Consider the following 25,560-nt stretch of genomic DNA (forward strand, 5'->3'; position numbering starts at 1 on the left):
TTGTATCCAACCTTGTGTCCCATACATTGACCATTGTAAACCTCAAAGCAGTTTCATTATGAGGGTTTGCATGGCTCTAAAAATGATTTACTCTCATTGCTCATTTCTGTGTCCAGCAAGGGGGAGCAACATACCATATCAGTCTGACTCAGATCAAAAGCCACCCTCCATGATGAATCTATTTTGGAATAAATCACTTATGCATTATAAATAATAAGCCTTGAAATAAGGTATCTTTTCTACTGAGCTTGTACCTGAAACGGCTAAAACGGTCCTGTGATGTGGCTGTTGGGAACTTTGTTGAGCCCACTGCAGCTATGAATTGTTCTTTCAATATATTTATAATCATTGGTGCTGTTAATGAAGGTGTTTTTATACACATTTAAGGAATTATTTTTTTGGTCATAATAACTTGCTTCTTCTGGCTTTTATTTCCTTTTACTGTACCAATTCCATACCTGCAAATTATTTCACTTGGGTAAAAGTAGAATGTACATTATTGACCAGACCAGGGACTTAAGTAGCCTATAAAGGCTACTTTGAAAATAATGTTATGCTGCAATTTTACTTTTAAGGCTTAGAAATGCTGAAATACACATTCGCATAGACTTTGCCACACATAAAAATGCACATAAAAGTTCCTCCTACACAAGAACAGAGGACATTTTTGTAAGTATTTTATCTTCCCTACTTTTTGTGAATGTCAGTAATACAGTACATTACAGAAAAGGGTGGTAGCATCTCCCCCTTAGGCTGTAGAAGCAGACAGGTGGAAGACAGGTAAGAGAAGGAACCCCAGAGCAACCTTCCTACTTCCTTACAGAGGGTAACTGTGTGTCCCCAGGAGTCAAGAAATACACAACGCCTGACCAAAGCAGATCAGCAGATTTAAGTAAGGAAATGTGGTGCTAAAGTCTCCACAGCAAGTTGGTTCAAGCTAAAATGAGATGTCACAAAGTCAATCTGTAGCTGCCTGAAAATGGGGTTGACGAGTTATTGACACGGCCCAAAAGCTTGTACTGCACTATGTGACTCATGTAGCAAGGAGATGATTAAATGGGTAAAATACACCTGTTGGGTCCGAAGGGATTGTCTGAATATCTTACAATGAGTTTCTGTTGGGTGTCTGAGAAAAGATTGTGTCTGCTACTGCCTAATCAAAATTAGATATTAAGAAATGAATTTTCAAAGTGGGACATTGCTGTGTAGTACAACGGCAGCAAGATGAAAATGCACCCAGAGGCATAGGGATGAGTATTTTATTTCAATATCAAATACTGAGAGTTCAGTCTCATTTTCCCATTGTGCTGAAAGGAAGAACTACCATTCTGATCTGCTGAGCCTAATTTTGCACACCTCTGCATCTTATATGAGATGTCTGGACAAAGAGCAGCAGAAGGGCCAGCCCTTGCTTTGTTGTTTGAAGACTCAATATTAGATGTGTTAAAAGGATTGATTAATATTTCTCACTAGGTCATTGAAATGCCTGGGAGAACATTTCATTTTCAACAATGCTTTCTGTCATTTCTATAACTTTTTCTGCCTCTCTGCACTTTCATACCAATATACTACACAGAAACGCCAGCTAGACCGTATTCCCAGCCTCAGCAAACCTCATTAGTTTCAGCCAGAGATTCAAGAGGGTTTTTGTGCAACGCAAATACAGAAATTGTGTTCCATCCATGATAAGCTGACATAGTTAAGAATAAAAAGCATCACCCTTACTTCTGATGCATTTAGCCTGTCCTTCAGCACGTATTTAACCTCTTAAATAGTTCCTGATTTTGTTCATAAATAGTGAAAGTTCAAAATAGGACATGAAGAAATACACAGACTGAGTTTAATTACATGGGCTAAAATCACATTTAACATGTGAAAGTTTTCCCTTTGCAGCTTCAAAATGTATTTCTAATATGTTTCTTTTAAAAGATCTTTATGTAATCCTGGGAGGACATAAATCAAGTATTAGCGTTAATTTTATATTAAATTGATACAGTTCTTTTAGGCACAGAAATTCTTCCATTCTTACATTTTTGTAAGACTTACCACACATTATTCCCTAAACTAGAAAGGACATTGTATGAATGATAAGTTATCCACCTTGCATACAATTTAAAAAGTAGATTGTTTTTTCTAAGGGTAACGCATGTCCACACGTATACGTACACAAACACATATAATCTCCTTAATTTTTCCACACACCAAGTCCTGAACTTATCCAAATTACGACAAACAGGAATAGATATATTTACCAATTATTTATTTATTTATTTTTGTAGTATCCTTGGCAAACGAGCTGAAAATTCTAGCCTACAAATATGATCTTTGAAGAGAAATAAGAGAAATACAAGAACTACAATGCATTCTTGTCTTTGCCTTAAACATGAACTAAAATATGTATTCTCTTGATTAGGCTGATGAATATTTTCAGCTAGTGTTAAGTCTTGATTTTATGCTCAGGCTCTGACCTATGACATCCCTTTGTACTAGTTTAGTGTTTGTGGGGTCATGCAGTTCATCTGATTAAGGAATTGCTCTTATTCATTAATTAACTTTTCAAATTTTCTGGGTCAGTTTTTGCTGGGACAACAACACAAACAGATAACATGGCAGCTCAGAAAAAGCAGCCATGAAAGAAGCAAGACTGGCAAAGAAGTAGTGAAGCAAGGCTGCTTTAGGAAGCAGCCTGGCTGGTTTATGTCAGTTTTCATGGAACTGCTACTTTGCAGTATGATGCAATAAAAAACAGGGTAGGATATTTTTGTTCCATTTCCTTCTAAGTATTGAAAATCTGCTTAGAAATTTCTGGAATTAAAAAGTAATTACAAGAGCTTGCCTATTTAATGAATTGGATAAGAGAGCAACAGGAAATCTTGATTCAGTTGAAAGTCATAAAGTATAGGTCATCTAGAAATTATCCAAGGTCATCTAGTCTAGGAGTGTAAGGCTGCATGCAAGCAGAAGTCTTGAAAGCTTCCTTCTGTCTAGATTTGCCAGGTGTTTAGGTAATGTTTCAGTATGGAAGACACTGAAAAAAGGTACATTTTCATTTAAATAAAAAATTGTTCCTTTTATTTCCATGGAGATTAATGCAGAAGATGATTGAGTGTAATATTAACATCAGTGTACTAAAACATAAAACACAGGAAAATGTTGTGAAGGTACACTGCTGAGCAGGTTTTGTGACATGTTATATAAATTAAATTGGAGCACTTCATTTGAGTTTAGTCGTCCTACACATGGGCATGTTGAATACATAGAAAAGGAGGTGAAGGATCTACAGTATAAGTCACAAATATTTATAGTGACTAATTTAATCTATATATTTAAAGAAAAAGCATGAGAAAAATTGCCATATGTTTTAATGGCAGTAATGCTTGGCAATCAGGAAAATATATCTCCAAAAGTACAATGGTGAAATTGTGATGTGTCCACCTTAGAAGTACCATCTCCTAGATAAAAACTGAATACAAAATTACCCGTGGAACTACTCACAAATTATTGCAATTCACAATCCATGTTGCTCATGGGAGATTTTAACAGTACAGAGTCATACTAAATAATGCAAACAGTCTGACATCAACGAAAGTGGCTCCCTGTTGCCTGCAAGAGAATTTTGTGATCCAGAAAGTAAAATATTCAGGCCCACGATAATCTATCTTGGAGCTAGTACTTATTTACAAAGGCACAAGACTAAGGAAAGCTGTAAAGGAGGTAATCATCATTGATAGCCTGCAGTCAGCACAGAAGCAAGAAATAGGTTCAGAGACTACAAGAACAGAAGGAGATGCAGCCGTAACAATGAACATGCTGAGGCCTTAAGAAATCTGGAAAGTAATGTGCAATTAATATTATTTAGCTTTTACCTCCAGAGGATGCAGAAAGGTTCTGTCTTTCTATTCTGTGGTTACTAGACATCTGCAGGCAAACTTTGTAAATACCAGATGCTCAGTAAAGGTTCTCTAACAGGCTGATAAGCTCATTCCAGAACAATTGAATATTTTTGAAGCCATAGGTGCTCTTGTATTCCACATCACTGATTGTGCCTCCTCCTGTGCTTTGCAGCAATGAGAAAAAGCTGTTTTTAACATCACATGCCCGAATGGCTAAAGACAGCAATAGCTAATAGAGAAGAATGAAAACTTAATTTAAACCTCTCCAGAAACAAACAAAAAAAATCAAAAAACAAAACAAAACAAAACAAAAAAAACAACAAAAAACAACCAAACAAAAAACAAACAACCTGAGAGGTCAGGCCAGCACTTTATAATCAGAAGGACAGGTAAATAAAAACTAAAAAGGCCCCAGAGAAGCAGAAGCACTGTTGGAGTGTGAAGCACATCAGCTTGCCAGGTGATACCTTCTTGTCTTCTGAGAACTTTACTCCATGGCTAAGCACCTAGAAACCAACTCCAAACCAAATCCTTTCCAGAAGGAGACACAGGATATGTCACAGGGTCAAGGTGGTCCAAATATAGTTCATGCTTTCAAGCTCATCCGAGATTTTAGTGCTATGGCAGCGCTCAGGTCCAACCAAGCCTTTCTCTCATACTTCAGTGGCACTAGCTGTTAGGGGAGGCTTTTGTGATTATTCAGAAAGATTTGGGGTGAGTGTACCACTGCAGTCACAGAATCTGGTTGTAATATAACCATTGTCTCTCATCTGAAGAGTGCTACACATCAACCAAAACAGAAGGGAATTAAGAGACTAGCTAAGAGAAATGTTGTGGATTTAAAAGAAAAATAAAATGACAAAAAACTTAGTAGAAGCACTAGGAATAACATCAAACTACTGCAAGGTGATGAGTAACATAACAAGTCAGTATTACAAAGCATTGGTATTTAGGATATACAATCTATTGTACTATTTAAAATGCATCCTAGAGAATAGGCTTGCAATGACAAGCAAGCTGACTGCATGGTATGTTTCTCTATTTTTCTTCTCTGTCTAGGATACGTTACATATTCTGTGATGTGGATTAACAATTCTTGAGCTTTTTGAGGTAATTCTGAGACAGCAATCAGTCATTTACATAATTAGTGTAACAGTATTTAATTGTATGATTACTGTAAATATGTGTAATACTCTAATGGTGTAATTAGAATGTGTAATTACTACCTGTAATTACATAATTAGGTGTAATGGCATAACTAAACTTCTCATGAAAAAAGTGGATATTTACGACACCATCTATAGGAACTGCTATACTGCAGAATAATATTGCTGGCATAAAAAAGGAGAGTTACCATTTTAATGCTACCTGTGCTGAAGCTAGCTCAAAAGCATGAGTACTAAAAGTTTGTGAACTATGCCAAAGAAGTAGAAGAATATGGTTAGTTTCCTGAACAAGGGTAGTTCAGAGATCTCCAGTCAATACAAACATTATTCCCATTGTTAATTGTTATCTATTTATAGCTCTTCATACACTGAGCTGAATAATGTACATATGAATATACTGAATATATATGAATATAGATGAATAAAAATGGTATAACTGGATGTCCTGGTTTCAGTTAGAACAGAATTAATTTTCTTCCTAGTAGCTGGTGGAATGCTGTGTTTTGGCTTAGGATGAGAAGAGTGCAGAGAACATGCTGATGTTTTAATTGTTGCAGAGCAGTGCTTATACCACGCCAAGGACATCTCAGCCTTTTGCTCTGTCCTGCCAACGGGCAGGCTGGGGGTGCAGCAAGAGCTGGGAGGGGACAGACCCAGGACAGGTGATCCAAACTAGCCAAAGGGGTATTCCATACCATCTGACGTCATGCTAAACAATATATAGGGGTGGCTGGCCGGGGGGAGGGGGCCGGACTGCTCAGGGTGAGGCTGGGCATCGGTCAGCGGGTGGTGAGCAATTGCATTGTGCATCACTTGTTTGTACATACTATTATTAGTAGTACTGTTATCACCATTGTATTATTATTATTATTATTTTATTATTATTGTTATTATTATTTTCCTGTCTTATTAAACTGTCTTTATCTCAACTCACGGGCTTCACTTTCCATTTCTCTCCCCCGTCCCAGAGAGGGAGGGGGAGGGGGAGCGAACGGCTGAGTGGTGTTTAGTTGCCGGCCGGGTTAAACCACGACACTGGAGTATTTAAATATCTACGTTTTTATAAAACATATTTATAAAACATAAAAGTACTCTATAAATACTGATTTAAGTAAGATATTACTTGTACCTTAACTCTTTATAATCTTTATAAAATCTGTCTGATCTTATTTTGGTTTTTAGAATTACCCAGACTTTCAGAATTGGATCTTTATAGTGAGCTCATAATCAACGTTATTCATAAAAGCACAGGCAGCTCTTCCCAGGACAGCTCCTAGATTAACTCCACTAGTGCATTCTCTGTAAACCAGTGGTCCATCTCCCACCTGGCTACTTTTATCTTCCCTTCAGGTCTCTACCTTGCTTGCCTGACAGTTGTTTTATGCATGATCCTCAATTAAAACAAGAGCCAGAGTCAAAAAAAAACAACAAAAGCAGTCGTTTTCCTTCCACAGAATGGGTAGACAATCTGTGGTACACCTTGCCAGAGGGTATTATGGGTTTTTAGGTGAATTCAAAAGAGGTTAAATAAATGCTTGGAGAACAAGCCTCTGAGGGCCATTCTTCCAGGTACCAAATCAATTGAGCAGGCCCAGGCTTAGGCTCAGGAATTGCTCTGAGCTGAAAACAGTCAGATGATGCAGACACATCAGAAGTATTGTATTTCTATGCCCTGCTCTTACAGTTGTTGGTATTTGCTAATAACTACTGTTGAAGATATGATACTTGGATAGATTAAACCCTTAGTGTGAATCAGTTTTTATATTTTTCTTCTTTACACTACAGACACGTTTTCATTTCACTCTTACTTAATAATTTTACCATGCAAATGTTTCCATCATATCCGATACTTTACTTCAATGCCTGGCTGATTTGATCTTTAAATTTCCCCCATTCAGAAAAGAATCACATGATTCTTTTAAACACTAGGTATTTGTAGACTAGTTAAATATTTCTACAGTATTCTGTAGTTGTTTCTGTCAAATAAAATAATAACATTTTTTTTTGAAAAAGAGATGTAAACCTATGGCAATACTTACTCTGTTGACAGTTTCTCCCCATAAATTCACCTGGACATTCACAGGAATAGTTGGCAACAAGATCTGTACAGATTCCACCATTCTTGCAGGGTTCAGCTTCACATTCATTTACATCTGCAGGAAGCATACAAGATAACATCAGGATTAGCCAAAAATAAAATAAAATAAAATAAAATAAAAGCAATAAACACATATTTTAAAGCAGTAAATCACAAGGTATTTATACACCAACATTGTAAGACATACATTTATTCTTTTGCCCAGAAAACATGCTCAGAAAAACGTATATGATTAAACATGGAAAGTTTTAGGAAAAAAATCAAAGCAGTCTCTCATAAATTTTGCTAGTTTCATATACCTACAGAAGTTTTACTCTGTCTCATCACACAGCAGAATTGAATTTTTTGCTCAGTGATTTGCATTATAGCTTCTAGAGGACATCAGAGCTACAAGTCACAGCTTGGCCTTAAATACTCAAATTCAATTAGTCCTAACAGAGTACTCATTAGTGACACTTGTAACTTCAAGAAATGCATCTCCTTCCTTATCAACAGATGCCATTTGAGAATGTCTCTCAGTTCATCTTAATTCATTAAACATCTAATTGACAAGGTTGTTTAATTGTCAAAAAATTTCCCTTCTGTGCATGCCTTAGTGAGCAAATTGAAACTAATGGCTTGATCTAGAAGCTTGAAAATTTTATGAAATTCAAGATAGAAACGTGATGAATTTCATTTGAATTTCCTTTTTTTTAGTACTTATCAAATACTGCAAGAATAGTCCTCTGTGTTTTTCAATGTAGTAAGTTTCAAATATAATATCGGGTTCTTTTTTAAAGTGCAATATTATTTTTTCAGTCATCACAAATAGACACATGAAAGATAATGGTATCTCATAGAATTCTCTGTATGTTTATCTCTATATAGACTGAAAACATATGGATTTTATACAGTATTGTCTCAAAGAACTGTATCAATGCATATAATTCATTGGTTGCATTAGACAATGTAAACAGCAAACAAGAAAGCAATCTTTAGTTTGTGATGTAATTCCACTTCACTTTTGCTTAAGTACATGTTCATTTTGGATGCAGCTGATGATAAAGTGAACAGGTGTATAGCACAGAAATATATTAAAATAAGAAGATACTTAACAGAGATAAATTAGAAGCATTAGCTGATGGGCCAAATGGCCTATGAATTGAACTAATACTGTCCTGTTGAATCTGTTTCTGTCTCCAAAATGTAAAACTGGTTTGGACTGGCATAATACAAACTAAAGAGGATCCTATACCACTTCCTAAGTCCAATGTGATAAGACTTATGCAGAGGAGGCAGAATGCAGCTTTGTCAACAAAGTTGCTTGATTTCTGGTAGTTGAATACGTAGCTTTTGTAGTTTCATTTGACATCATATGTTTACTAGAAATCTAAGTACAAAAAAAACCCATAGTGGTTTAATACACAAGTCTTCCACAGATATGAATTTTGTGATGCCTATGGGTAAGTCTATATCTCCAGTCTTTTCTGCAACTTTAAAAAGCTGAGTATCTGTCAGGTTGGAAGATTTGCTACAAATGAAACAAGTGACTCTTTCAAGTACTCTTGTAGAAGGAATTAGGCTGGGCTACTGTATGTACCAATATTATTTTTTTTAGTGCACAATACACAAAGATAGAAATGTATAAGTTTTGAGCTTCTTCACTTAGTCATTCTGCCCCCTTCCTCCTGCCCCCTCCCAACCTTTGAACTCTTTGAACATTTGTTCCCCATACCCAGAGTGGTATATGTGCTATTTTAGTGAGATGCAAGTTGGTAAAATCAAAATCTGTTTTTACTAGAATGCTCCATGGACATATCCTTTTTTTTAAGGGTGATTTTATGGCAAAATTAAACTTTCTGCCTTTGTGGTTGCAGATATAAGAAATTCAGGGAGAAAAGCTACTGCAAGCATTTCTTTATCTGTGAGCAGATAAAGAAATCCTGTACGATTTTAAAAGATTATAATATTTATTATGTACAGCAGTGTAATTAATTGATGTTCTGCACATATGTAAATTTGTACAGATTCTAGTGATTTCCTTAATGTACATTACTCTACCAAGAAATGAAATAGATTACATATGACCCAAAGCACAAGAGCAGTACAGGTATCTGAACGCAGGAACAATGCATTTTAAACAAATAATTGATACGGTTGCCTTACAACTACTTGCTTATTTTACACTAAACCATAATTTGAATAATGACACATTAGATATATATGACTCTGCCCAAACTATGGTGAGAAGACACCTTTTTCAAGCAATATATTTAAAACATTTTGTGAGCTATTTCTTTTCATGAAGTGATGGTCTATTCATATTTTGCTGCGAAGGTATGCAAGATGAATATTTTTCCTATATTTTTAAATATAAATTTATACACACACACACAAACACACACACACATATATATGTATAATGGAAATTTCCCAAGCAAATCTTTGCCTTACTTCTGATGTGGAAGCATGATTTTAGAATATGGAGAAAAAATCAAAGACAGATCCAAAGTATTGATGCAAATGGTTATTATTTCTCACCAATTTCTCATATATAAGAGACAGTCATATCTTCTTGGAAACTTTCCAGCAGGGAGGTGTCTTAGTTCTTATATGGATTTTCATGGAAGTGTTAAAGCTGAGGTTTAACATTAACTTCCATATTCTACCTCAAACTGAATGCAACTTTAATGAAAGAGTTTTAAATAAAAGCTGTTTGTCTAAGTTTTTAGTCAGAAGATAGTAATGGCACACTTTTAAAATTCAGTAATGCAAAGTGTTTAGCTCATGGCAGGCCCCCATCTTAGCTACTACTGTTTCCTGCCATTCATCATCCACATCCCCTTCTTTGCTTTCGTTCACCCCATTACTACAGCAGAATAGCTCATTTCATCTGTATCATGCTGTCCTGTAAAAACAATTTATATTCTTTTTTTCTTGCTAGGCACAATGTAATGGCAGTATTCAGAGAAGACTCAGCTGTCTCCCATTCAATCACCTAAAGCACATGACAACCAGCAAATACCACCCATTGATCAGACAAGCTAAAAAAAAAAATAAAAAAAAAATCTAGCTCAGTCATGTTCTAGCAGCCATGGAAAGTAGTCTGTAAATGTTAAAAAAGCAGGGATGTACCTTTCAACCTGTCTGATCGAATGACCTGTGAATGCTGAGTGTGTATGAAGAGGAAAGATCACAGAAACTCATCAAATTCATGTGCTCTTGCTGTTGCCTCTTCTGCCCTTGCTCTCAGAGATGATACTGGGTTAGAAGGATGTCACGGTTTTTAGCTGGGATAGCATTAATTTTCTTTGTAGAGGCTTGTATGAAGCTGTAATTTGTATTTTTGATGAAAACAGTGCTGATAACACACCAATGCTTTTAGTTGTCACAGAGCAGTGCTCATGAAGAGCAAAGGCCTTTCCACAGCTGCTTGTGCTGCCACACCAGCGAGGAGTCTGGGGTTGCAAAGGAGCTCGGAGGGGACACAGTCAATACAGCAGCAAAAGGGATGTCCCTTACCATGTAGCGACATGCTCAGTAAAAGCAGTGGAAAAGAAAGAGGGATATGTGTGTACATTCAGAGTGATGACATTTGCCTTCCCTAGAAACTCTTAGGTGTGATGTGATGAGCCCTGCTTTCCTGGAAGTACCTGAACACCTGCCTGCTGATGGGAAGCAGTGAATGAATTCCTTGTTTTGCTTTGCTTGCATGTGCAGCTTTTAGTTTACCTAGAAAAATGTCTTCATCTCAGCCTATGAGTTCTCACACTTTTACCTTTCTGATTTCCTCCCCCATTCCACCCGGGGAGAGTGAATGAGAACTGTGTGGCACTTAGCTGCCATACAGCAGCACCTGGAGTACTATGTCCAACATTGGGCCGCCCAGTACAAGAGGCACAGAGACATTTTGGAGGCAGTGCACTGGAGAAAGTCTGTTGAAGAGCCATGAAGGTGATGAAGGGACTGGAACTGTCTCCTGCGTGGAAGGGCTGAGAGAACTGGGACTATTTAGCCTAGAGAAGCTTATGGGATTGGGGAAGGTGAAAGGGAATGGAATTCATCAATGTACTTGAAGAGAGGGTGCAAAAATGGAGCCAGGCTCTTGTCAGTGTTGCCCAGTGCCAGGACAAGAGGCAGTGGGCACAAGCTGGAGCACAAGAGGTTCCCCTGAGCACCAGGAACAATTCTATGCTGTGCGTGTGGCTGAGCACTAGCACAGGCTGCCCAGAGGCTATGGAGTTTCCTTCTTGGGGATCTCCAAAAGCCACCTGAACATGGGCCTAGGCACCCTGCTCTGGGTGGGACCAGATGAGCTCCTGATGGCCCTTCCCCCCTCGGCAATTTGGTGATTCTGTGGTAATCTTCCTGTTGCTATGATCATAAATGCAGGGGCAGACCTTCAGCTAAATGTGGAGGCTAGTTTCATTTCTTTGAACTAGCAAAATTTCAGACTTTTATACTAAAATTAATGATGGTTACTGATCTCTGAGCTTCTTTTTAATCACCCGTGTCTTACTAGTTGTTGCCTATAAAAATATCGCATACTGCACTAATAAAAATTCATGGGGTTCTTAGCTGAATTTCTGTCTATTAAAGAGGAAGTAGAGAAGGAACAGAGCAGTGTGCTAGAAATAAAACCTGCCAAGGGAAATGACCAAAGAACAGACCTGCTCAGTTCTAAATTAAATTCTTTATATGTATTTATAAAATTTAACAAGATACTTCAGCTCCCTATTTGCCTTTTTAAGCAAAGCCCATTAACCTTCCATTTTCAGCAGGTTATTCATCATCTTAATACAGGCTAACATATTCATGGAAGAAAAATACCAAGGTCACTGTGAACTGAAAAACATTAAGTGAACATATGAACTATCTTCTACTTGCTGAAATAAAGGTAGTAATTTATCCTCTTAAAAGCTTTTCTATGTAAAGATAATATCTTCTCAAGATATTTATTTTCTTTCTAGTTTGTCATTCATACTGCAATATGTATAGAAAAATGCACAACTTTCTAGCATATTTCATTTTGCCTGTGAATGATGTAGAAAACAGATTGAACCTTAGATATCAGATATTTTTAAAGCAATCTTCATATTCTATCCCTATGGAGCAATTAGCTATGATCAGTGTAGAAAGATGAAGTCTTCTATTATTATAGTTGTTACTTGGATCCAACAGTGATTTTATTTCAGTAATATGAGAACCTTCAGTCCCATCAGTTCAAACAAATATGTCATATTTGACAAATGAGGAAAGACAAGCTCATTCTACTATTGCGTTTGATAAAAGAACAGACCTTTAGCTGGCAAGATAGTAAACTGAACCATGAAAACTGAACCAGAAAAGAGCTGAAGTTCTACAGAATTATTTAATTTACCATTCATTATTTCATTTGACTGAATGTGCAGATGTAGCATACTTAATTAAAAGTGGTTTCTGAGAACTGTAGTTGGATTTTGTTCAAATTGCTAGATGTGCCAATTATGATACTAAACTTTATACTGGCTTAAGTGTTTCTTCTTTTCCTGAAATACAAATATTTCCTCTTAAACTTTGACATATTTTCCTAAGGAGATTGAAATAGCAATTTTAAAGGCCTGAGTTTCTGGAGTAGTTGCTCCAGAAACTTTTTTTGTTCCAGACTTTTAAAGAAACTGTCTATATGTTGTCAGATACAAATTCTTGACTGACAATGCAATTGATTTACCTCCACTAGCAGAGTGTGCTTTATGTGCAAGTTAAGCACACACAAGGTGAAATCACTGTAGTTTACTCATGAGTTTACTCATTGAGATTAGGTTTAAAGTCAGGCCATACATTAAAGTTTAGTTCAGATAATGTTATGCATTGTAGTAACACAGATACTTGGCTGCTACCACAGAATTCAGTTCCTTGGGGAGGATGCAGGAACATAGAAACACCGACCATTTTTTGAAAACAGATTGTTGCTTGAATAATAGCTTGAAGACTGTTGATTAGGAAGTAAAGGCTACATTCATGTTTCTCTGTATCCTGCAGATGATTACATTTACATTTCCTAGAGTCAAACCATAACTACAAAGCTATCATGCATGCTTCTATTTGAGGCACAGTCACCATCCAACCTGAACAGAACTATGTGGTCAGAAATTGGGCAAATAGGAGACTAGTTGACTCTGTTACATACTGATTTGGAGAATCACTATGCAGCAGAGTTCTGGGTTTTCATCCTTGTTTGCTGGATTATATTTGCTGGATAAGCAAACTCTATTTAATAAAACATGAGTAAAAAGAGAAATTGTACTAGCCAACATAGCTAAAAATATATATTCCTTATTTTGGACTTTAACTGCTAAACACAACCACATGTGCTTTCCTAAAAAAAAGTCAAAGAAAATGTGCATTTTAGTCATGTAACTGTCATAATCAAATGTTTAGCTATTACTTCTAGTAATTTGAGTTCTTTGGCAAGTTACGTGAAATCAACCTGACTTTTTGTGGTGAAGGGACCAATAAGCTTGATCAGTTGTTTTTGCCAACACAGCTTGCTTCTTGGCTGTAAATGCACACCAGTTGATGTTCCCATCTCCTAGCCCAAAATCCTAGTTCCTGCCACCTGAGCCCTTATTTTTGATCCAGGACTACCTCTTCCAGTACAGACTTCCTGAAGTTCCCTCCTGCCAACAGAAATTCTTTCTTTACTCTTTGATTTCATACTTATTCTGGCTTCCCTATCACACGTCAGCTCATCTTGGATCAAACTTGTATTTTAAACAGTCTTCTAGTTTCATTTAAAAAAAAAAAAGGCCCATCTTAGCTACAGTGTCATGATTCAAGCTTCCACACTGGAAGCCAACTTGGCCCTTGTTAGGGGGCATTCATTAGGCATACCCCAGTTGTGCCTCAGTAAAACTGCAATTTTTTTTTTCCATTGTGAAGTCAATTCAATATATAGAAAACAGAAGATCAACTATATAACCTCTGTTATAACCTGGCTTCTGTGAAGAACCACAACTATAAAATGATAAAGATCACGCTACAATATGAGAAGCTTAAAAGAACCAACCAACCAACCAACTAACCTTTTTTTTTTTTTTTTTCCTTAATAACAGAGAAAAATTACAAACTTCACTGGTTGAGTTCTATTCCAAGATAGAAGTTTTTCTAAATAACACTGTTCTCTGCAAGTTCCCAGACATAAATACATTTGGGAATGTATATGTAAATATATTTACATTTGGAAACTTGTAGAGAAACACAAAATGGAATAATTATCTTTTACCTGGACCTTAGTCTGAGCTTTTCTTATAGTTACTTGATGGTTCTTGACAGATTTTTTAAAACCATTCTCCATATATATTTTTTGGTTTGTTTCTTGCATATTGGTCTTGAAAGACTTAATTACATGTGTAAGTGCTATAAAACCAAAAAAAAAAAAAAAAAAAAAAAAAAAAGTGGATGATCTCGCTCGCAGAACTTTGTAGTAGCCTGATGTTTAAACATTAGGATTTTAGGATTCAAACACCCAGACTTTTCATTATTCATTACTACTTTCATAACAAATACTGTGAAAGTCATATTATGTACAATTGCCAACTTTTTTGATGTATTACATGGTGAAGCTGCATAGAAATGAATAAAATACTACCAGTTTTGTTCAGCAAAGAATCTGATTCAAAAAATAATTCACTATGACCACCTTAACAGAGAGCTGCTTAGTTAAATCATGCAAAAGAAAGAACATGTCTAACTTAAAAGTAGTAAACTATTTTTTTTATTTTTGGTAAAAATATGTTTGGTTATTTTTTAACTTTTGGTAAAATATTTACACTCAAAAAATGTCACTTAAATGTTTTTTCTCATGCTCCTGTGGTTTATTAAACCAATCTTAAATTGTAGAGGTACAATATTTTTTTTTTTTCTATAAAGCTAGAAACTTTAAAAAAAAGAAAAAAGAAAAAAAAAGATGTACTTAAAGATTCAGTGAGCATCAACAAAAACTTTGGTTGGATCACCTCCAACTTTTGGTCAAAAGATACTGAAGAGTAAGAAATACATACCACAATAACAGTTTTATTGTCAATTGTAGCAGTAAGGTTTCTAACCTGTTTCTGAGGAAGTGTTTGGCTGTAAACAAAAAATGAACTATATATTCAACTATAACAATAGCTTGATTTAATGAGAATAATATAAAACCAAACACTAGTAAATTACAAGTACAACCCTGAGTTACACGTTTAAAAAAATAGAGTACCTTCCCATGAAATTTCTGAATTTCATACACAGTATTAAATCTGAACTAGATGTATTCAATCCATGTTCATCACAGAACAGACATCTGTTAAAATTTAGTGGTTTGGTTGCTTTCTGAAAGATAGTTTCCTGACCACAGAGGGCTCTGAAAACCCTGTGCCAAATAACCTGCAGGAAACTTCAACTGTAATGTCATACTGAAGTGATTCACTGTTCAGATACCCTTATTATCTGATCTTCAAAAAGAGCAGAAAACACCATTATGCTTGAGAACAAAAAAAATACTAGCCTCTTGCTCCCCATCCTTAAAGGCAAAACATTATGTTATCCCTACTGTCATGATTCTACAGTTTTCCTTCTCCTGCAAGTATTTGATATGACATATTATGGCAAATGTCCTCCAGAACAATCAATCACAGATCTCCTAATTAGGATTTTTCCTGAACTATCCAGTATAATAACAGTATATAGTATCATATCATTCTACTAAAGAGAATAAGGCATGTAAGAAGCTTAGACCTAAGTTTTGTTCTTAACTCAAAGGATATACCCCATATAGGGAGGCCAAAGAAATAAAAATAAAGTCTAGATATGTCAGAACTTTTGGCTTGACTATATAAGGAACTTTGAGATGAACTTGTAACCAGCAATGTATATTAAGGTCTCATCATATAACAAAAACAATTTTGGGAAGAGTTTCATTGCTAACATCTACGGTTCTGTCAGAAACTGCCTCTTAAGCATTCTCCTAATATAACGGCCTTGCTTTTCATGCTTTCCTTTCAAAGCAATTTTACATTCTGTTAGGCTTTAGATGAATTTCCACATTTTTTCAGTGTGTCTTTATAACATGCTATCTTTGATAAAAAAGACATTACACCACCTGTAAACACTGATTCTTTTCCTTACTTAGGAAAAAATCAAGTGTTATTTCCCCCGTTAGAGATCTCTGAAACAATTTTAGGTCAACCTGTTTCAAGAAAATTGGAATATTTAGCTATAACTCTGACTTTTTTTTGATTTGTAAGGAAAACACAGAGTGAAAATGAAAGGATATTTTTTCTTTTTTTCTTTCTCTTTCTTTCTTTCTTTCTTTCTTTCTCTCTTTCTTTCTTTCTTTCTTTCTTTCTTTCTTTCTTTCTTTCTTTCTTTCTTTCTTTCTTTCTTTCTTTCTTTCTTTCCTTTTTTCCTTTTTTATATGACATTTAAAAAAATGCAGTGTAAGAACTTTAAGAAAATACTGTTTTTAACCATGAATAATTTATTTCCCCTGTAGTTCATTTAGCACCTATTCTACCTATTATTTACACCTCTGTTCATGGTAATGTTGTTACAGCATCAGTGAATGAATGGTAGCATCTATTTGTAAAATCATACTTTAAGACAGATATATTTTATATATATATAGCTTTTTCCAGCTTTCTTCGTGTTCTGTAATGGTACTTTCCCTCTGTTACCCTCATCTGAATAAAATTTTCCAAATTCAATTTAAAGTTCAAAATCATTTATGAGTGAATTTCTATACAAAAGTAACTATAACCACAGTTGTCATAATGCTAAAGATGAACTGTAGAAGAACAAGAAGACTATCAAGAAAAAGACATAATGAATATTTTGCAGGATACTATTATTTTTGTCATTTTGCATAGAAAAATACTGTTACTCAACTTATAAGAATATACATCAGATATCTCTATGAATACTGCAACATTTATGATGCATCACACCAATATAAACAGATACAATATTTTATGTGTTTAGGTACATTTTATGAAGCACACAGGTGTTCCAGGAAAAGAGCACATATTAACTTCCTCATTTTTATACTCAAAAGTTTTTTTTTGCTTGTTTGTTTGTTTTTTTTTTTTTTTTTTTTTTTTTCTTAGAACTCCTTATGTAAAAGGATGCTAAGATCACAGAATTAAGTTCATAGAAGTCAAGTAGGAGCTTCTAAAGTGAGTATAAAAGTACCAATTGACTTCAAACAATTTTATCAGCTCCTAAATATGGTAGGGCTCTACAGGGATCTTTGCCACAGTACATCTTGTTGCATTTCTGCCAATATCTGTGGATTTAATTTCATTTGTATGCCCAAGATACTTCTCTATTCATGTTTCTCTATTCCCCGTAAAACAGGTTAAAAATAAAAACATCAAAAAACCATTCCCCCAAAACAAACAACAAAAACAAACAAACAAACAAAAAAACATGACAACTGCTCTGATCATGCAACAAAATATGAATGAAGTATGTTCCTACTGCTGTCTTGCAAAATTTTTACCTTTCAGTTGGAGCTACTAAAAAGTTATTAAAAATTTTCTCTATGCAGTCACACTTCCACTACAGTATTATGCCAGCACTTCCTGATCTTCTGTTTACCTGTTTAAATGCACACTTAATGGTTTTCCAGTTGAGGTAATTTAAATCTAATAGGATTTTGGAATGACATTCCCTGGACCTTTCATATTAGTTTTAAGAGTTGGTGCTTTAAAAGTTTTTTATATAAAGTAAAAAAGACTTTTCATATTTAATTATTTTTAATATATACTGGCATGGAAACCTTCATGCCATTAAGTAATTTATCATTTAATTTTACAGTGAAGAAGCATGTCTTTAGGGCAACAATTCCTTTCATTTCCAATGAACCTTATTAAAATAATTGGCTATTTATAACAAGCATTTGACAAATCATTTTAGCTGTAGTTGAAGAAAAAAATCATACTGAAAAGTGCATCAAGTTGTGAATCAGTCTTTATTACAAGCAATGTTCCTAGGTTGTCAGCTTCATGGGTAAAAAATTATCCAGCATTAGACTATAACCTCTAACTGGATTATTTGTACAAATAAGTGTAGGTGGTCTCATGGCAAGAAGTCCAATTATTTTCAAAGCAAGTTTGAACCCAGATCAGTAAACGAGCATACTTCCTTTCACATATCCCAAGACAATTGTGTTTTTTCAAAATGCAGTTGTTTATGCATTTCAGAATAGAATGAATTTAGGGATACATCTTTTTTTCACATGAGTACAATTATGGCATGTGTTTTGAAAAATGTTATTAGACTAACAAGTCCTGGAGGATATAATGATGGATGTTTGAAAATGACTAAAACAGATAGTTATATTTGTTCACATGTCTATATTAGATATACATGGAGTGAAGTGTATTGCTGTAGGGCCAATCTATAAACATCTCATTTCTGCACTAATAAAAAGTTGTCTATGGGACATCAGTGCACTTATGTTGTATAACTGCACATAAAGGTGCTGCACAAAGGATATTTCTACCCTTTGTAAGGTATTAACCTTACATCCACTTGTAAGGTATTAACCTTACAAATTCATACTCCTAGCTACTCATAAGTCTATGTATGTTTTACTAGTTATTATTCTTATTGTTAATCACAGAAACAATCTAACGCTGTAAATAGGAGAAAGATCTTTTGGCATAGTTCTCTAATCTTTTTTCCCCTCTAGTGACTGTGGAGTACTACATTTTATTACATTTATTATACATGGATATTTAATAGATCAAGAGCACACTTATAAATCATTTATATGGAAGGTTAATAAATGAATGGATGATTTATTACAGGATTAACCAATTGCCTTGGACACTAACAACTGTAACATATCAATATGTTTACTATAACTATATGGAAATCTTTAACCCTATAATGAGTATAAACTTCCTTACAGAAGAAAAAGCAAGAGGAAGGAAATGTGCAACTACAGAAAAGTCAACTTCTCTTCAGTTCAGCCCCAGAACTTCCCACTTGGAAATTAGTTGAAAAAGTCATCCTGAAAAGCATTTCCAGGTAGATGAAGGACAAGAAGGCCATGGAAAGCAGACATCATAGATTTATGAGGAGGATATCATGCTTGACCAACCACATATAGCCTTATACAATGATGACACTGGTGTGGTGGACACAAGGTAGATGTTGTTTACCTCAACTTTATTAAGGCTTTTAATGCTTTGTCCCATAGCATCCTCATATAGAAGCTGACAGTGTACACTTTAGGTAAGGGGACAGTGAGGTGGACTAAAAACCTGCTGAATGGCCAGGCCCTGAGGGTTGTGATCAGTGGCACAAAGTCTACCTGGAGGCAAGTCACTGGTGGTGTACCTGGGGGCTTGCTCCTGGGTCCAACAACATTCAGTTAGTGACACAAGTGTTGTGTCCCAGTGTACCCTTAACAAATTGGTGACAGAGCACGGGGAGCAGTGACTGCTCCACACAGTGCATGTACTGCCATGAAGAGGGCCTGAACAGACTGGGGAATTGGGCTGCCAGGAATCCTGTGAGGTTCCACAAACGAACTGGCAGGTCTGGGCCTTGGGGACAAACAGTCCCATGCACCACCACTACGTGCCAGGAGCCAACCAGGCAGAAAGCAGCTGTGTGTGCAAAGATGGGCTTTGGGGTGCTGGTGGACAAAAGCTAACCACAAGCCAGAAGCTCACCTTCATGGCAGAGGAGGCCAGCGGCTGCCTGGGCTGAATTTGGAGGACTGCTGTCAGCAGATCAAGGAGGGTGATCCTTCCCTCTCCTCTGCACTGGTAAGACATACCTGCAGTGCTGTGTCCAGTTCTGGGCTCCCCAGTACGAAAAAGACATGGACATGCTGGAGAGAGATCTGGGGAGATATAAAAACCTGCTCCTGGAGCAAAGCACTCTGGTTGTCCTTGCCTGAGCAGGGAGGTTGAACAGATGATCTCCAGAGGTCCCTTCCAACCTATGATTCTGTTATATGTATATATAAAGTATACATTATATCTATGTAGACTGTATTATCTGTGTCAAATTCACAGCACTATTAACAACTTACCCATCATTTTATCTTTAGACTACAGAAATTTCCTTTCTTCCTCTGCCAAGGTGAAAAAAAGAAAAACCAATCTCCTTCACCATAAAAGATGCAATATGTGCATGGAGCAGTTTCCTCACATCATCAATGACTGTCTAGTATACGAAGGGAAGTATTTTTCCAGTGACTTCTGTCTCCACCTGACTGACAGCTCTATTATCTCAGGGCACATACACCCTCGTTGTTCTTCATGATTCACAGAGCTGTATGTCCTGCAACTAAAAACACCTCTCAGAACTGGAACTTGTATTTATGGCAGCTGGGCCAGGCAACGTCACCTTTGTTTGATGCTCACATCAAATAAGACCTATCCAAATAAGTTAATGCATTTTCCAAGTCTATGTTCAGCAGCCAGGGAGTTGCCTTCCAATTTATAGATATCATCTGCACAGAACTTAGGGCCATGGGTGTTACGATCCCTGTAAAACATCTCTATTTTTGCTGAGAAATGGAAGGAGGCTTTTTCTCTGTTAGAGCACTGAAATAATGAAGTCAGATACAAATACTGTTTTCACCTTTAACTTTCTTCCTCATTTTGATGTATGTCTTCTCCTGCAGTGTTATTTTGATGCTGCTTTCATATTAAGTATTATTGACATAGAAAATAGAATGGATGAGAAACGAGCAGATGAATTCTCCTCTAACAATGAAAACTACTGGTACTTTTTAATTATTTTAATTAAACACCAAAAACTGTATAAGAGTAATAATTGTATGCATATACAGCATATAGCATTAAATACAAGAAAGAATCAAATAGAACACATTTTCAGAACCAGATGCGTTATTGACTTGTGTTGAGGATAAAATGAAATCTGACAAATCTGATTACAAAACTTATCTATTATTTGCAGGAAAACATCAATTTAAGTTCTCTTTTATGGTGCAGAGCATATACATCTGGACCATGCAACATAATTCACTTCCAATCCTTTCTAGTAAGAAGGCAATTGCTGAATGCTATCATTTTTGCTCATTCATACCAAAGAACAGATAGCAGCAAAAGTCCTTCTGAGATATAAGTAACTATTGACACTCAAGAGTCACAGAAGATCTGAGCATTTGGCCGGAAAAGTATTGCTGCGAGAAATAATAAACTCCTCTGTTAAGCCTGAGGAGTATCTATTTTATTAACAGCAGTGACCAAAAAGGAGTGCATCAGTTACAACACTTATCTAATCTGATGAAAATGGAGAGCCAGCAATTCCACCTCTTAAACACATTCCTGTGTCCCCACTTCTCTAGGACCTGGCTGATGTGTGGCTACATGAGGGCCAACTCAGTGGTCTGATCCCACCAAAAGTCCCTTCTTGTGGTTGGTTTGTACACTTCTGAACGAGCCTGGTGAAATGATTCATACTGAAGGTAGGCTACTGAATCTGATGGGGATATATTCTCCGGGATGATGAGCACCATCACCTTTGCTGGTATCAAACAGTCACACAAAAGGATTAAAAAAAAAAAAATCAGACCAGATTTCAGATCATGAGACTACAGAAGCTCATGTGCCTCTCATGTCATCAGACATTAAGAAGTCATAAAGAAGGGTGAGAAACATGATCTATTCATTGCTTTCAGTGCACCTGAAAAACAAACAAACAAAAACCAGGCACTACCAGGTTATGTCTGTTTTTGAAATTAGAGTGGCCTTACAGACTTGTATTCATAGAGTATGATGATTAGAGTGGAAGGCACAGTATCTGCATTACCTATATCTCAAGAATACTTTTTCTGCACAAGATCTAGGCTGGTTGGGCGGACTGAATGTCTATTTACTCAATGAAGTGTTTTGTGTCATTTCCTAGTGTGCAACATGAAGACTTTAAAATACCAGACTATTTTCATTTAGATTGTATTCATGTCAAAGGGAACCAGTTCTTGTGCTCTGAGACTGCTCTGTCACATGAAGCAAAGCATACCAATTGGAGATGATCAAGAGATCTTTTTAAAAAAAAGTACTCCTCAATTAGAACACTCATCTAGATGCCCTACAGAAAAAAATAGTATGTTACTTAACACATCAGAATAAATGCAAGACAGAAGAATATCCTGGGTATTCATATGCTAATGTGATGGCACCATTAGTTTTGCTTCAGATATCTGATGAATACAAAGGGAATACATTTGTAATGCAAAATGGTATATATTATTAGAATATTATCTCATTATATTGCACTTTAAGTCCAAGTACTGTGTTTTTTTTTTCTCTTTTTTTTTTTTTTTTTGGTTTTTGTTTTTTTCAAGTTTTGAACACACAGGTAATGGGCTTGACTATATCCTTCTTTCCCTCTGTATATCACTTACAAATAAACTCACTGACCTCAAAAGTGTATTCACATGAGTAAGTACTACTTAAAACTTCAAAAAAGTAGATAGTGCTCTTTGCCTTCTTCAAACTGTTCATTGGGTCTGTGGAGGACTATGACCTGAGGGGTCTAGGTCCTTTTTTTTTTTTTTGTCTTATTTTTAATTTCTAGCAAAATCTTTTGAAGAGCCATGGGAATTGTTCAAGTGCCAAACATTAAAGTCAGTCATATAATTTTCAACTAGTTCAATGAACAATGGAAATACTAACATTCTAGATAAGGAACTGCACAGACATATGCCAGCAAGAGTTCATAACACATATACAATATTTTCATTCTGCATCCTTGATACACCCACACTCACAGATGGTTCAGAACAGTAGTTCTTACAGCAGGAGAACAATAAAAAAAAATAATAACAAACCAAGAGAAACATTTAAATGATAAAACTTATCTTTTTTTTTTTTTTTAACAGCTTCTTCCTACACAGATGGATTGGACTGTGCCACTGTGTAACAAAATTCTAAATGGTAAGTTTTGTCTCATTAAATCATGAGATTTCATTTCAAGATTTCATTTATCTCCATTATCTTCCTCACATAAATGTCCTGATACCTCTGTAACGAATCTTCAATCCCCCCTTTAAAGCTCTAAGCATAGCTGTGTTGATCCTAAAATGTCACAGTCACTGAAATTGTCTTATAATTTCCTCTGCCTACCTAAATGGGCATAAAAAGTGGAGAGAAGGAACAGAGGACAAACAATATGCTCAGCTGCAGGTTTCTTGTGTTTTTCCTCTGACCTTCTGTAACTTGTCTTTCATCTGCATCATCTAACAGATCATAGTTGCAGATATATTTTACAATAATAATTCTCTATAGATGTAATAATACAGTTAACATCCTGTTTTAAGAGCTTAATCTTGATGTAGTTTCTTGGAGAAAAATTGTGAAAATGACAGTTTGGGAACAGCCCAGTGTTATAAGTCACTTAGCATTTCAAGGCTGCATCAAAGAACACATGTTCAAAGCCTTCAGAAAAGGGCTTATGACTGTGCAGAAAGCCATGGATATTGCTCTCAATAATAACCATTCTCTCACAGTTAGAAAGATGGGGTCGTACCAACAGATGGTAAGCAGGCTTATTCACAAAGTATACTACTTGACAAACTGACAAACATGAAGGTAAGAACTTGCAATCACTGAAATTAATTAGTAGTGGTAAGGCTATTTATAAGACCACACTAACAAACAAGTTGTGTTTAGCTTTTCTAATCACTATTTTTCAATCTAAATATGTTTTCCTTCGCACAGTCTTACTATGCCAAATACTTGCTAAGATAACATTTTGAGCATTCCCACAAAGAAGACAAAGACTGAACAAAATGAACTTGGACAGTGGTCACACTTCTCGAAAACTGCCTACCAGCCTACCGAATGCTGGAAATACGAGAAGTGAATCATTAAAAATGCAGATTTTCTCCACTTACGTTCTGAAAATGGAAGGAAGGAATAGTTTATCTACTACAACATGACCTTCTCCAGTGGAGACAACTTCTGTAGCACTTTGTGTAACAACAGAAATGAACGTGTTTTTTTTTTTTTTGTACGTGTGAAAGGGAACCCAGAAAGAACAACACAAAATAATAAAATGACACTGAGGTCCTAGATAACAGCTTTTTGTTTGTTTGTTTTTTTGTTTGAATGCATAAACTTGAAGAAAACTGAAAATATTTATACAGTATTTATTGCATGGATTAATGCAGTAGTAAATCATAAGGACTCAGCATAACATATCTAGAGATACCAGATTCACTTTTGCTCTTATTCAAAACAAATTTCTGTTGAAGTAAATTCTATTTCAAATGATGAGTGCACAATCATGCCTTTATATGAAATCTGTTTAAGCATGAGACATTTAAGAAATACTAAATTCCAAACACTGGTATGGTAGCTTTAGAAAAAAACAAACAAACAAAAAAAACCAAACAAACAAAAGTAGGAGTAGAAGAGGCCAGATTAATCACAGTGTCCAGTTTGCTTTCTGCTACTGAAGAGCTTCCTAGAATTCTTCAAACTACTCTCCATTTTGATGTAATGCTTCTCTGTTGCAAAAGGACTATAACAGCTTATATAAACATAATACACTCCTCCACATTCTCATTTCCAAACCACATAAGACCACTTACACATTGCTTTCAAAAGAGCAGTCTAAAAGGAAACATCTAAAAGGAAATGTGTTAAATGTGTTTCCATGCAGTGTTAGCAAAACTCATTGCTAATATTTTCTGTAGTGCATTCAGAAATATAAACAGTTATTCTCATTCTGAAAAAGCATATTATACTTTTTATGTTAAGAGGGAATGTGTAAAGTTGACATTACAATTCTATTATTGAATTTAAAAAGTTCATTTTTAATTCACTATTCATTATTAATTCAAATATAAAGAGGAATGTGCAAAATATTTTTCATACGGTATCTTTTTAAAGCAGAACATGAACAAATTAAATTCCTTCAGCAATCAAACAGCAATGTATATATTTTTGGAGCATTAATTTATTTCCATGGTAAACTAATACTACTGATCCTTAAGAAAGACAGTAATCAAGGGAAGAGATATTTGCCCTCCTACAAAAGATGCCTATAATGGCTATTGACAGTTGAAGTGACTTATAATATAAAGCACACTTTTTATTTTTTCTAAATACCAATCATTTGTATTGTATTGCACAGTTCAGTCAGTCTAGAGGTCATAAGCAACCCACCCCTCTGTTCAATATCCTATAAAATCCAAAAGCAATCGGGAAGATCTTCTTTCCTCCCACCACGACATCTTATAAAAGGATCTTAGACATCAAAGTAGGACACTTAATAAAAGCCTCAGCTCAATATCCAGCTCTGGAAAAAATGAAAAGAAACATCCAACAAAATGCTGCATAAAGAATATAGAAAGCAGTGTAAGGATCTTCTACCAAATAAGTGGTGCAGCTTTGTCTTCAGTACGGGTCACTGT

At 35.6% G+C, this 25,560-nt stretch overlaps 1 protein-coding gene and 1 long non-coding RNA gene across 3 annotated transcripts in view; one reads left to right on the top strand and one right to left on the bottom strand.

Moving 5' to 3' along the window:
* EDIL3 (EGF like repeats and discoidin domains 3) overlaps positions 1–25,560 on the bottom strand; it is a 267,842-nt gene that overhangs the window by 97,542 nt on the left and 144,740 nt on the right. For both annotated transcript variants that reach the window (XM_068666882.1, XM_068666881.1), the window contains one exon: positions 7,099–7,212. In XM_068666882.1, coding sequence (XP_068522983.1) covers positions 7,099–7,212 — 114 coding nt within the window. The remainder of the gene's footprint in view (positions 1–7,098; positions 7,213–25,560) is intronic.
* Positions 5,810–24,219, top strand: LOC137848040 (uncharacterized). Its single transcript, XR_011091146.1, has 3 exons — positions 5,810–5,848; positions 23,023–23,077; positions 23,861–24,219. It is a non-coding gene; the product is annotated as an uncharacterized lncRNA (long non-coding RNA).

Source organism: Anas acuta, chromosome Z (assembly GCF_963932015.1).
Source record: "Anas acuta chromosome Z, bAnaAcu1.1, whole genome shotgun sequence".
NCBI lineage: Eukaryota > Metazoa > Chordata > Aves > Anseriformes > Anatidae > Anas > Anas acuta.